At 40.2% G+C, this 15,072-nt stretch overlaps 1 protein-coding gene across 7 annotated transcripts in view; it reads right to left on the reverse strand.

Moving 5' to 3' along the window:
- LOC116957007 (protein unc-13 homolog B-like) overlaps positions 1 to 15,072 on the reverse strand; it is a 262,505-nt gene that overhangs the window by 179,436 nt on the left and 67,997 nt on the right. For 4 of the 7 annotated variants that reach the window (XM_076052098.1, XM_076052001.1, XM_076052026.1 and 1 more), the window contains 3 exons: positions 12,537 to 12,572; positions 9,416 to 9,617; positions 4,179 to 4,304 (listed from right to left, as the gene is read on the reverse strand). In XM_076052098.1, the coding sequence (XP_075908213.1) occupies positions 4,179 to 4,304; positions 9,416 to 9,617; positions 12,537 to 12,572 (364 nt within the window). The remainder of the gene's footprint in view (positions 1 to 4,178; positions 4,305 to 9,415; positions 9,618 to 12,536; positions 12,573 to 15,072) is intronic. The other 3 variants (XM_076052054.1, XM_076052076.1, XM_076052130.1) reach the window with 3 other exon arrangements.

Consider the following 15,072-nt stretch of genomic DNA (forward strand, 5'->3'; position numbering starts at 1 on the left):
GCGTAAGTATAAATGTGTCGTAACCCTCCAACACACGACACAGCCAGTAAGGTTTGTCACGTAAACAACGTGCCAATTAGTTACTACTGCAGCCCACTGGTGTGTTGGAGAGTAAATCTACAACATTGACAATTTGAGGGGTATAACGTTTCGCTGGTAATTACATCCAGCATCATCGGGCGATTTGTCAGAGTAGTGAAGCAATCCACCTGCTTCCGGTCTTAAATAGAGCACGATGACGTCATCACTGAACCCATCAGGTGCAGTGGTCAAAGGCGGAGGAGGGGGGTTATTGTAATAATATAATAGATTAGTAATCAGTTAATTAGCATGTGTTTCCTCTATAAGGAATGCAGTTGTAAGATGTATTACTCAATAATAGGCCTCCATTCCGTACTAAGCCTGTATCTGTCAGAGCGGTTAAAATTATTTGTATTCATCTCAATTTCAATGGATTCTCGGACGCGGCCTAAATGGTAAAATAACACACGGCGTTTACCGAAAGGAAACGCACACTGATGCCTATCTGAATGCAGATTCGCATCATCGCCACGTACAGAAATCCTCATCAAGACGCTCATCCATCGGGCTAAAACAGTGTCAGATGGTGAAAGTCCGAGGAGAGAGACTAAACATGTTAAAGAAGCGCTACGATTAAATGGCTACAATAACGCTCAAATTATCAGAGCATTGAATGCCAAACCAATATCGAACAGCAATACTGCTGAAAGTGATCAGGTTATTAAAATAATCAAAATACCATATATTGTGGGAATAACTGACAAACTAGTTTTGTGGGAAAAAAATCTAAGTAGGATTTGGGACAGTACACAAAATAAAAAAATAGTATCTTGTGCTCAAGATGAATTGCCTAAGTTATCAACAGAAGGTGTGTATCGGATTAATTGCTTTTGTAGCAAATGCTATGTTGGACAGACGGGACATAACATTAGGTAAGACCAAAGAAATATAAAATATGCTTGCCAAAAAGGACACTCAATTGATTTTGATAACGTTGAAGTGTTGTGTACAACCAATTATTACTGGACGAGACTAATTCGAGAATCCATTGAAATTCAGAGAAATACAAATAATTTTAACCACCCTGACAGCTAGTGGCTTATTGCGCCTGGAAGCGTATTATTAAGTAATACATCTTACAACTGCATTCCTTATAGAGGAAACACATGCTAATTAATTGATTACTAACCTGTGATGACGTCATCTTGCTCTATTTAAGACCGTAAGCGGGTGGATTGCGTCACTATTCTGGCAAATCGCCCGATGTTGCTGGATGTAATTACCAGCAAAAGGTCACGGTATTCAAATTGTAAATGTTTGTGGATTTACTCTCCAACACACCGGTGGGCTGAAGTAGCAACTAATTGGCGCCTTGTTTACGTGAAAAACCTTATTGGCTGTGTCGGGTGGTGGAGGTTACGACAACTTTTATACTAACGTGATCGAACCCAAAAACCTTTATTATGAGTTACAGGTTTCAAAGTACTTTCTCAAATTATTAAGGTGAAAGGATAGGATAAGAGGAGAGGGAAGGCGGAGAGAGAGGGATAGAGAGGGAAGAGAGTAGAGGCCGACCGAAACTGAATTTCTGGTTTCGGCCGAAAACGAAACCAGACCGAAAGTTAAACATTTATTTTCGGCCAAAACCGAAAGTTCAAAATTGACTTTTGGCCGAAACCAAAACTATGCCGAAAGAGGCCATTTGCCAACTTTCGGCACCGAAACCGAAACCGAATTTCAGTCGGCCTCTAGCCTCTATCACATCCTGATCCGACGACTGCAACTCTTCCCCTATTATGCCCTTCTAAATTTCATTAACTACCACCTCTAGATGATCCTACCAGACTTGTTCTCCAAATCCATTAATTGGACGTGATCACTTCAATACTCAGATCCCTCCACTGTTTTCCTTTCCAGTCCTGAATCCATTTCAAAATTCCCATCAAGATCCTCAATGGTCTCACCCCTGTCTGCCTGCCTCTCCCCTCTCATGTCGTAGTACTCTCCTTCATGCGCTCTCCTCTTCAGAAATAAATACCTTTGATCAAAGTCCCCAGTCAATATTTGCTCCGTGAGATGTTGCTCTTTCTCCGTTGCTGCCCCCAGCCCAGGAACCGATTCTCTCTCGGCCATCATGTGTTGTTCACTTCCCGTATCCAGGCTCAAAATATCTCCAACCTCTCTGTCATATTTTGTTTACTATGAATGGGATGAATTCATCAAAGCCAAATCTAATCCAATTTCAGCTGAGCTTCTCTAACCCAAAACTGAATCCGACCAAAATCTGAATTTTGACTGGTTGAGTTTAAATTCTCAATAATAAAACTAATTAGAATCTGTTATCATTTATTTGAGTCTGGATAAATCTGCCAACAGTAACAACAACTGTACACTCAATTGCACGTGTAAAAAACTAGGGGTGGCGCTACTTCGGCTCAAATACAATGTGCCACTTATGTTCAAGGGTGGGAATGGATCCCAAGATGCCGGGACCCTAATGTTCCACCAACCACTCTCATACCATGGTGGCTGTTTTTAGTTCACAAACTATGTAAACTTATTTTTTATCTCTCACACCATGATCAATTATGTTCTCTCCATGCTGATTGAAGGCCTCCCCAACCATCACCATCTCTCAATGTCTCACAATACAACGATCCATCGATCTCCTGCACACGAGTTGATCTCATCTCTCCAGCTCCACTGTAGATGTCCTCTTGGGCATATTATCTTTTTTGGCTACTACTCTGTCTTTAGTCTCGACGCATCAACCATCATCCCTTCTATTAATGTGTCCTGCCTAAGCCCACTTTTCTTAACACTCAATAAGAGGTATTTTATTTACATATGTTATCTGATCCATATGTAGCATTATGCTGTTGAGCAGACTCACAAATATATATATAACCTACACAATGCTAATTTACAGTCTTTAAAATACACTGCAACCCACGTACGACTTTCGTAAATTATGTATACTGCATTACAAGATATGTAATGGGGTTGTACAAAATTAATAAAAATAAAATAAACACAGTGCTCACCAAGGGATCTGCCAGCCAGGGCGCTGCGGCATGCCGGGTTGTGCTGTCATTCATGCCCAGGCTCGTGCGGCGGCACACACATCGGGATTCGTGCAAAACCTTGAAAAGTGCCCATACCTAATTGATCTGAATATGAATATGTCCCATTCCTAATATATATGAACCTTCCTTTCTCCATACACTTATGTTGAATTTCTTTCGAACCGTAGGTAGCCAACCGTACTATTAGGAAGTGTCGGGGAAGGACACGGATGGATAAGTTGCATTGACTTACAAATTAGAATGGAGGTTTACTGCTCCAAACTTTGTGGCAAGCACCTTAATGTAGCATCTCACACACACACGTGAATGTGTCAGTGATGATGACAACAAAGAGTTTGATGATGGTGATTGTAAAGATTGTAATGATTATGATGATGTTGCTTTTTAGTTTCTAGTGTTGCTGATGTCATGTTGCGACTATTTGTTGTGCTGCTGTTGATGACAATGAAAAAGAGGATCCTGGAGAAGTAGTGCTCTTGGAAAAGTCTCACTGCACTGGGTCCCAAGACTCATTTTTTAGTGTCAAGGCAAGTTGGAAGAACTGGAGTACCCAGAGAAAACCCACTCAACGAAGGGGCTAACACTCAAATGTCCACATAGAAAGATGAAATAATAAATTTGCTCTACCGCCTTCTCCTGGTTATTGTGAGTGAATGTGATCCACTAAGCCACGCATCCAAAGTTACGGATTGCAAGCATCATGCACATACCACACAAGGAGATGCATGCATGGTCGAATAGAGACTATACGTGTAGGTACAGTGTGTGTACCTCTATGCATATGGTCGTGCTGGACTGTCTTATCCACCACCGTATCCAGTCGTAAATAAAATTATACATAATGCACTTTAGCTGTTGTCCTTCCACTGTTTCACAGAGGCCTTCCCGCACCATGTAGGTCATGGGAGTTGTTTGACCATACTTCACTCATAATAACCACACCGATTGGTGACATATAACAGAGTTTGTTTAATCTGGTGACTCAAAGTATTTATATTCTGACATCTATTAAAAGTAGTAGAGAACGTATTGTATATACAATCACACAATATATATTCTGCGTATGCATACCTGTCGGATAGCTCCATGGAGGGCCGACTTTCCAATGAGTACTTTTGGTTTGGCAGCCGGCCAGATGTTGACATGGATTCCAGGTCATTTGGGCCATTCTTTGTCGATTCAAGACTGTCATTCCTTCTGCATACACAGTTATATAATGCAATGTAACAATTCACACATACCTATATACACCTACATGCGGTTCATAAACATTCCTTTAGGGACTCGGCTTCTTTGTGGGGTGGCTACAATTAAAGTAAAAAAGATACGTTTTCTAGAATGTTTACCCTTTAAAAGCTTAATCCCAAAAAATGAACACCATTAAACTATCGAAACCCCCCACTGTACATAAGGGATATCTTCCTGGGAAATGCTACTGAACTCAAAATTACTTTAAGTGGACTTTAATTTCCCACAGACATATGTGTTTCTACCCCACCATTTCTAGAAAAAGCAATGACCTAAATGTATTTAAGTGTACAAACATGCATATGATTAAAGGTTAACATACATTTCAGCTCATAATACATACAAATAATTACATAAAACTTACCAGAGATGGTTTAAGAGCTTGCTGATCGAGGCGTCTTGTGGTGAGCAGTAGTGAAGGTATGCAGATGAAGCAGTGCCGGATTATCCTAGTAGCAAAAGTAGCTACAAATGCTACGGGCCCCGCATTTTCAAGGGCCCCGCGCTAAATGATTTCAAGCTATCAATTCCGGTTCAGTGATTCTGCACTTGCTCTATTACTATAGTACAATACTGCCTTCAACTTTTATGAACGACTGGGTGTTTAAGGTTAGCGATTTGTCTCATTATCTAACCGTACAGCAAATGAAAAAATACAATTACTTTACTATGAAAGTAAAAAATGGATGCGTTTTAATATTTAGGTTTTTTATTTAGGACCCCTTTATAACATATGCTACAGGCCCCGCACTAGCTTAATCCGGCACTGAGATGAAGCGGCATGATTACGTGCCACTTCATCTTAAGATGATGAAGTTGACGAAGTTGGAGCTACAGGAATGTCCGATGGCTAGCCATTGAACAAAAACGGTCACTGCATTGTGCGCTTTCAGATTCTGTTATGCAGCCGTCTGGGCACTCTTCCTTCCGATGTTAGGAAGCCACTGGAACTATGCACTTTTAAATCATCTAGATTGAAAACTAATTTCTATAAAACTGCACTTTTTTGTGTTTAGTTTGTTGTCCTTCTCACCACACCTCCAATGAGCATGAGTGGCTATGTACGGTGCGAAAGAAGTTCAACATACATATATACAGGGGAAGCTGTCTCTCTTCTCGAGTCTTCTCCTGATTTTTTTCGCATGCTTGCAGAACGTTTAAAAAAATCTGCCCAAAGACAGCTGGAGAGCTTGTTTCTTCTTCCTCTGGTACAACTCCGTGTAGCAGTGTATGCCAGTTCATAAACAATACCACTATTGCTTCATCGGCCTCTACCTCAGCTAACTTGTTCCAGCTACATCAGATCCTCATTTGACAGGTTCTCAACATTGGAACTCAAGCCACTCCACCATATCCGACTCCTCCACATTGTCGAGTCCAGCTTCCCTCTACCATGTGGAAGGGAAACCTCCATGTGGTACACGATATGCGTGTACACAATTACAATCGCAAAAAGTCCGTTTCTAGTTTTAAAAAAATACGCAAACATTTCTTTTTTGAAAGAACGCATATGCAAACCATGAAATGTATAAGGCAACATGTTCCCTAATTTATCAGCAACGTATATGCGAAAAAACACATTGCAGAAAGGTATAATGGGGGATTGCTGTATATAGTGTCACGAATGTACAAGGTGGAAAGAGAATCTCGATCAAAACATTAACTAGGCTTGGTTGTTAAGAGATACCGGTCAGCCTACCATCTGCCATATCACCCAGCGGTGATTTACACAGAGGCTATAGGCATCGCCGTTGATCATTTCATCTGATGCTTTCCCACTGTAACCCCCTAGTGCGAGTTGCCCATCCTTTATCAGCCCTCTCCATCGGTACCATGGATATTGTGCCTAGTGGAGGTATTTATATTGGACTTTATTTGTCTGGCCCTTCTGCTCTGGTTGTTGTTGTTGTTTGACTTGCATCCCACTGGGATTTTTTTGCACACAGCGTTGGTGTACGGTGCTTTTTTCAGGAATATTTTGCTGTTTTTTCATGTATTTTCTGTTTGCACAGTCACATAGTCACTTTAAGATGTTTTTCTTGTTCGTGTTTTGTTTTTTTTGTTTGTTGTGGTTGCACCCGATTCAAGAGCCGAATGGATCACAGGGCTATACCAAAATAAATAAACTAAAAAACTGAAAAAACTGTCTGGCTCTGATGGCTCTAGCAAGAACTCGCACCACCAGCATAAAACTGTATACTGGATCCATAAGGCAAACACTCAAAATCTTCCTATCATATTCTGGTAACAGTCTCAGGGAGAGTGACAGCCCCTGGAACTGAGAAGTATGGGTTTGAATCCAGCATATCGAGTTCATGGTGTCAGTCCTGTCAACATTAGAGTTTGGATTTTTACTTATTTTAGCTAATTCAAGCTTTAAAAATAGAAATGCTTTGATTGACATGAAACACAAAGTAGTACACTTCTCCATTTTGGAAATGTATTTCATAATGCCAATACAGTGGAAATGTTCTTGTGAATTTGATATGGGAGGTGATAGGCACATATCTTAATATCCACATTTATCAATGCAATTAACTCATTTAATTCAGCACAGTTAAACACAAATAATATAACTGATTTTCATGCTTTGGATCACTCGTCTTATCCACGCCAGGTTTTGGATAAGGGGCCGTCCATAAATGACGTCACGCCATTTTGGACGATTTTTGACCTCCCCCCCCCCCTCGTCACACGGCGTCACAAAAAGTCAGACCCCCCCCCTCAAATATAACGTCACAAAGCTCTGCCCCCCCCCCCCAAAAAAAACATGCTTCAAATCGCTTTAAGCTATTGTCATTGTAGTGCGTATTTAATGTGGGGCTGCACTCTGATATTGTAGGAGAAAACATTTATTTTAAAATATATATATTTAATTAAGTAGAACGTGTTGTCTATATTTCTTTAAAGTTGCGGATTTTGATGTGATGTCACATTTCTCAACCCCCCCCCCCCCCTCGTCACACATCGTCACAAATATCTGACCCCCCCCCCCCAGGTACGTGACGTCATTTATGGACGGCCCCTAATAAGAAGAAAGGTGCACTGTGTTTCCAGGAGACCACGTCAGGGTCATATTGAGCCAGGTCAAGCCTGATAGTGCAAAGCTGCTGTTGCCATGGCAAACACTTTCTGAGAGACCTCTTCCTATGGAGCAACATCGCAAGAATTGTCATCGATGCTATCACTTTCATCGTTACATAATCATTATCGTAAACACATTACCACCATTGTCACATCACCATCAGCACATCACCACTATAACCATCACTACCACCATCGTCCCAACACAGCATAAGTTGTCCCAAGACCATTAGACCTCCTTTGCCAGTACCAAAATATAATAATAGGGTTTTTCCTCTTTTTTCTGGCAACAAAACTGAAACCTTTTTACAAGGAATCATGTGTGCATTAACCACAATACTTGTGGTCAAAATGCAAACAAAAAGCACACTTTGATAATATATGGGCATTGTCCTTGAAACTGATTGGTCCACACCAGAGACAGCTTTCTTTTGAGCCTCGTCTCAATTGTTGCTAGACCAGAGGACGCTAAAAGGCGTAATTGAGACGAGGCTCAAAAGAAAGCCGTCTCTGGTGTGGACCAATCAGTTTCAAGGACAATGCATATATTATCAGAGTGTGGTTTTTGTTTGCATTTTGACCACAAGCATTGTCGTTAATGCACACATGATTCCTTGTAAAAAGGTTTGAGTTTTGTTGCCAAAAAACGGGGAAAAACCATATTATTATGTCCCAACACGGCACGAGTCATCCCAACACAGCTGTACACAGTACAAGCTGTCCTGATCATAGTAAGACGTAGCAGGAGTCACCCCAGCAAAGTGTGAGTCACTCAGCACTAAAAGTGACCAATATGATCAACATTGCCTCCACCATCAACAAAATAATCATTATCACAACCATGACGATTATTTTGATAATCATCATCACCACCACACTGGCAGCTGCAAAACGACATTATGACATTATGTATGTCGGTTGCGCCACAAGAGACCTGAGTGCAACCTACGCTTATGCTCGATTGTTCCCTCTCTGGGATACGCATGGATAAAAGTAGCGAATAAAACACATTCTTGCGGAGGGAGCTGGTAGGAACGTTGGGTTGCTCGGTCAATGGCCAGGGTCAACAGCGGCGTGGTGTATTCCGCAAATATGCCCGACTGTGAGGGCGGGCACAAGCCGGCGTGAGTAGGTTAAACGTTGAGTTTTATAAGGGCACCACGGGGTGACCAGCCCCTCCCCACCCAGCCCCACCCCTCCCACCCCTCACCCAGCCCCACCCCTCCCACCCCCCACCCAGCCCCTCCCTCCCCTCCCCACCCAGCCCCTCCCTCCCCTCCCCACCCAGCCCCTCCCTCCCCACCCAGCCCTTCCCTCCCTCCCCTCTCCACCCAGCCCCACCCCTCCCATTTTTGGATGCACAACGGACGGACGGACACAACAATCTCCTGTGGGCTGGTGTAACCAGGAGGTTCCTACCAGTAAAATGTCTAAGTGACTTCCTCTTATCCACATGATGGATCTGATAACAGGAGGATTGTAGTGCATGGATAAAAGGAATGCGCGCAGATCGCATTGGGTGGGCAGATATTAAGAAGCACAATAAACAGGGCATTGAATGAGTTTTACTCTTGCACAATCGTATTATGATTGAAAAATAATCTTGAATGTACTCTTTGAGTTGTGCAAAAGCACACCATGCACAGAAGACCACGATACAGCCATATAACTTAGTCTGCTATTAAAAAAAATATTACTACTTAATAGCATTATTACATCTATTTTACATGTAAAAATAAACATGGGTACCACATATGATTGTATATTTAATGTGATTGAAATGTAATTAGTGAAAAAAAATCATTTGAATAGAAAACTAATAACAACGTAATTGGAATACTTAAACACAGTATACATTTTTTTTTTATAAAAGCAGACAACAAGCTAGCAATGCAGGATACGGAGGATTTATAAAAGCTGCGTTTAACATGATTTCATTTAAATGCATGCAACTGCACTCACAGACCGTCACTTACATGATAGAAGAGTAGTCCGGCTGTCGTTGAGCATGTTTATGTGCTGGGCAGGTATCGAGCCCTTTGCTGGAGGCGGATTGGGCCTGGTGGATGGGAAGGGGGTGACTAGAAGAGGCTGGCTGCGCTGAGGTGTGATACGGAGGAGGAATGCTGTTACTGGTTGTTTCACTGCGATAGTCGCTGTCATCTTGGTCATCCCCAGCTGTAACGGTTAAACACAGCGTTTATCGTTTATGCACCAATCACCCAAATCTGCGATTGTTACCATAAGCCGTCGTTTCCCATCTCATTACGGTCGTTCATATTTTAATAAGTTGTATTAATTTTGCAGCTGTGGTGCATACGACATTAATTCCAACAGTTTATACAAAATACAGTTTTGAAAAAACTGAGATAAACTGTACATCTCAAACAACTGTGGAAATTATTATGATTTTCGACTCTTTTTTTAATTCATATTGCTACATTGCTATTTGACTTAGACATTTTTTTTCAGATCCTATGTTGAATAGAAATCATACCTTATGCATATTCATAAAAGTATAAAGCACAATCATCGAGATACTATAATCATAAACAGAATGTAAAAAAAAAGAAAACAGTATGAAACACTTAGACAAAGACGCAAGTGGAATGCTCAGACAAAGACATCACATTGCAATTCTAGCATGCATCATTGGTGCTGATGGGTTTGTTTGTGTCTTAACAAAAGGTAACATGACTAAATGTGGAATATGAAGTTGAGAGACAACTTGACGGACACAATTGGCCTCCACACATCAGGGACAATGAGGGAAACACAAGCAGGCTTGATTAAGCACAATGACTTGACAAAACTGTAGACAAGACGACTGACTACATTCAACATAGCTTAGGGGACAATCTTGCTATGAGAAATCGGAGTATGCATAATCTTTGCAGAATAAATTGTTGCGCAATCGTACATAACTCCTACATATCCTTCAAAATCCTATAATTTGTTCCTCCTGCCAGCCTCCTCACCTTCCCAATGATGTGCAGAGCTTGTGTAGATTTGCTTGCAGCATGCATACACTCCTGTCGAAGCATGCTGCTATTCACAAGCATACGGCGTATGTACTGAAGGGTACTGGACAGCCAAATTACGTGTTTATGGCAGAAATTTGTTTATATTATAATTAAGACTTACAAATGCTAGGTTTATTTTAGGTCGTTGCTTAAACATATGGGCTTCTTCCATGATTGCAAGTGGTGAATTATAAGTGGCAATTTATCTGGGCAAATTCCACATTTCCAAAATATTTATAACAAAACACACTCAGAGAACAGCTTATGAGAAATAATCACTCCATTAATACTTTCCTGAATATTAATAAATCGCAAAACCTTTTGCGTAGTTGCAAGCAATGTTCTATTCCATTTGTTTACATGCTCGATGACAAAGCAAGATTATAGACTAAAATGATTATCTCTAAAAGAAAAAAAAAAATACATGCCCAATAAGCCAAAACATGCTTTAGAAATTACTAATATTGGCTCCCTCTCATATGTTAGTGCATTTACAATGTGTAGTTACACTTGCGAATATCAATCTTTGTAATGTAAATAATTGTAACCCAGCACAATAAAGTTAGAATGCCCTGTCATTAGATGCATGTCTACCTTCTCTTAAAGCTCTCCTGATGCATTTCCTTAGGGAAACTATGGAAAGTCATGGTAAAAAAATGTATGTACGTGGAATATTCATATACATTATTAATAATTTGTTTACCTAGGAAAGCCTCACTTGGTCTTTAGACTCATTTACATAAGGGGTTGTGTTTGAAATATTCAGATAGTTCATTTTCTGGAGTCGTTGCATGTGGGAGGAAATTAGTGAGCAGCAAAACCCACACATACGAAGGCATAACATTCAAACTCTACACACATAAAAAAATCTATTGACTGCTGTACTACCTCCCACAAGCATGTAATTCCCTGTATGTGGTAGCGTCTATCGCTGTGATGACCTACCAACCCAATCTCCATGTCACTGGATTTGAGGCATGTCCCACCACACCGATCAACATACAGTATATTTCTGCTTTTATGCAGATATATACATATATACATATTATTGTACATATCTCAGTATTAGGGGGGGGGGTTATTATGGAAGAAGCCCTACAATTATCAAAATTTAATGAGTCAATGGGTCATAAACTGCTATAAACTATGTATAGTTAAATCACCAGAAAGTCTGAATAGACAGCATTTTTTTTTAAATGCATTAATTCCTGATCAAGGTTCGCTATGATCCACTTTTTCTACTACAGCAGACCATTTTCAGCTTTTAAAATAATGTTTGTGCCTTTTGTAACCAAAATGTTTAAATAATATTTCTGCCATATGCCATTAAGTCTGAAGTGCCAAAGTAAGATGTCTCATGACAGTACCCTGACCCACAGGCCAATATTTAAACAGCTGCTGTAGTCTCAGGATGCCCATTTGTTTTCCCAATTAATTGACCGTGCCCGATGACAAAATGTATCGTTTAGCATTCCCAGTGGGACAAAGTCCATTTGAGCATGCCTTTACTGATACACAAGTTGGCCAGGCATGCCTATCTATAATGTTCATATTGTTTTTATAGCACTAGACATGCCCAGTAGCAGAATGTATGGTCAGTATGAGGTGTCCTTATACTGACCATGCTAAGGGAAACCAAAAGATGATTTGAAAGACTCAAAGCATGGGGACTTTAGAACATCTCGTATAACGATTTGAGGTTTAAAGATAATTATTAAATACACTTTCAATAAAGTGGCATATGACGTGACTACAGCACGTGTACATTATTTCAATTTCAAGTACTATTAAAAAAACACCATGTTGGCGTGATCGAGTGTTGTTTACACACCAAATAGTAAACATTTTTCACCTGTATAAAATAACATTTAACTTTAGTTATAAAACATTATGTAATGTTTCGCCAATTGGTAACAACAACTGTGGGGTTATTTTAATTGAGATGTCCTGGAATGCCACATGTCTTGGAGGTCTGGAAGGTTGCTGGAAAGTGGACAGCTGTGGTAGAACTGAGCATGCTGAACGGCAGAGCTTAGGCAAACTGCTGCTGCGTGTTAGTTACGTTGTTACATACTCGGTTGCTCGCCCCATCCAAAATAACTCCAGTTGCCTGTGCAATACAAGGGTCACGGGAACAGGGAAGGAAAGACACTTTAGAAAATCGACAGGGCCTCACATGATTTAATGTGAAGCATAGATTGAGAAATAATTTATTTCACATTATATACAGTTGTTCTACCCCCCCGAAACGAGTACGTAATAATGTTCCCCTTCAAAAATTATGAAATAACAATTTTGATTCTTAGTCGGTAAAAATATTCCAGTTTAAAATGATTGACAAAAACAAACTTTTAATGGATTAGTATATACCAAATATGTTTTGCAACAATTGTTTCAGAACAAAACAGAGTAGCCTATTAACAAATGTAATTTTATTTACAATAGGAAAATCAGAAACATAGCACGATCTAAAATGATACTTTTAAGTTTAACTTTGGGTACAAACTATTATGTTGCATACCAAAGCTACACTATCCTCCAAGTATTACAATTTTTTTTATAATGCTTTCCAACTAAAGTTGAAAGTTGCAATGTATTGCACTGTCTGTCTGTCTACAACAGGGGGAAAGATAATCCAACATTAACACAAACTCTCGTAAATAATTCAATTAAATCATTAGCGTCATTGTGGAGAAAATAACGTACTATATAAGCAGACAATGCACCTTCATATATCTGTCTCTCCACGTAAAAATAAAAGTATTTCTTGCACATCAGTCACACATCCTTCTGTGAGTAATTTCAGCAGCATTGTTTCAGTACAAGCATACTCTGTACTGGTTTTGAGACAGTGACTCGTCCGCTGATTCATGGCCCCCTTGAATCAATGCCGGTGAACTGGCATATATTACAGGCAAGGGCCTTCTCTTGAAGATTTCGGTTCTAGCTTGACGCAAAATTATACAATAATACAAAACTCAAAATAACAATTTGCGTCATTGAGAAGAGCAATAACAAAACAGATAAGCAGACAATATTTATCCTTGATAAATCTATCTCTCCATAGCTAGAACATAGCTGTGTTGGTATTCATGAGATGTGTGGGACTTGGCCTATATAAAACTGACAATTTTACCCAAAGTTTGCCCAAAACGTCGACACAAAATCATCTTTAAAAGGATTTCGCAAAAGCGTTGACTCCATAACTGTTGAGGACTGCACACCACCACTCTGCCCTCCCTGCGGATGACGCCATCACACGTGACATCATCTCGCACCTTGAAGTGTCATGGGCTGTGTGATGTCATCTCATTGTTTTAGAACTCTCTGATTAGCACAGTTGTCTACGTATGGTGCGAAATAAATTATACATACAATACGTTGCACGGCTTGCAACGTAACCTTATTATCGTTCATTAAATACTCCCGAAGATAAACGCACGTTGAAAAGTGTTGCAGAACACACGCCTTATTTTTCTTCCTTGTTTTACATGTTTCACTCCCAATAAATAATGTAACTGTGGTGAACCCATTTATACTGTTGGGTGGACACAGGTCATCGATGGGTGGTGCACTGAAGAAACCTGTCCCATTGTTTCAGCTACTGCACCAGGAAAACCTACAAGGAAAGAAGTATGCCATGTCAGACTTGAGGATTGCTTGACCACCGTTCACCATGTTCGTCAGTGTGGGTTCATGATGATGGGGGGGGGGGTACCAGGACAGATTAAGCTATAACTTGCCACTGTTGTTAACCATGGCCAAGAATTGAACGCAGGTTTCTGGGGATGGTAACCGAGAGCACTAACTACCGCACCAACGCAGCGGTTAAATAATCTTAATATTATTCACTATAAGTTTATTTTGGGTTAAACATGCGTTTAGAGTATTTGGCTGCTATAAATGTCCACGTGATAATCCACGTCATTGAGCTATCAATTATGGCCAGGTCACTTCTGAAAAATAGCCACAGTGAACCCTCAGTTTAACGGACGAATAGGGGGGAAGGGTGTCCGTAGAATCCGATTGTCCAGTGATGGCCAAATTTAAATATTTTGGGAAACTCGATCAAACCCAACCGCAGACAAACTATTTACTGACAGTTCAGTCATGATAATTATAATATTATGTAATGCTTTTGATGTATACGAAACTGTATTGTAAAATATTTTTAAAGACCCAAAGTACTGTAAATGTCGTGTACAACTCATTTCCCACTTGTATTTCTCCTATTTTAAACAAAAAACACGTGTAGTGGAATCAATACTGTAACCATTAACGGGATGAAGCGAATATTGTGACCAGACTGATTTCCACATTACTGGACTTAGTCCGTTGTTTGAGGCAAAGTCCGTTGTTGTCTGATCTTCGGACAAAACTCTGATTCAGCAGATTTTGCCCGTGATATCCGAGATCCGTTGAATGGGGGTCCGTTAAACCGAGGGTTTGCTGTATATAGGCTCAGTGGGCCTTACCTGGTAAAATAAAAAAAATAGTTGAAACTTGATTTGAAGCTTTCGTGACTGCAGGAATTACTCTTTGGTTCTTTCGATAAAGTCACGTAGAAATAAAATTAAATAATAGAATACGACGTTTCGATTGCAATACAA

The sequence above is a fragment of the Petromyzon marinus genome, chromosome 1 (assembly GCF_048934315.1).
Source record: "Petromyzon marinus isolate PM22_M1 ecotype Great Lakes invasive population chromosome 1, UKy_Petmar_22M1.pri1.0, whole genome shotgun sequence".
NCBI lineage: Eukaryota > Metazoa > Chordata > Hyperoartia > Petromyzontiformes > Petromyzontidae > Petromyzon > Petromyzon marinus.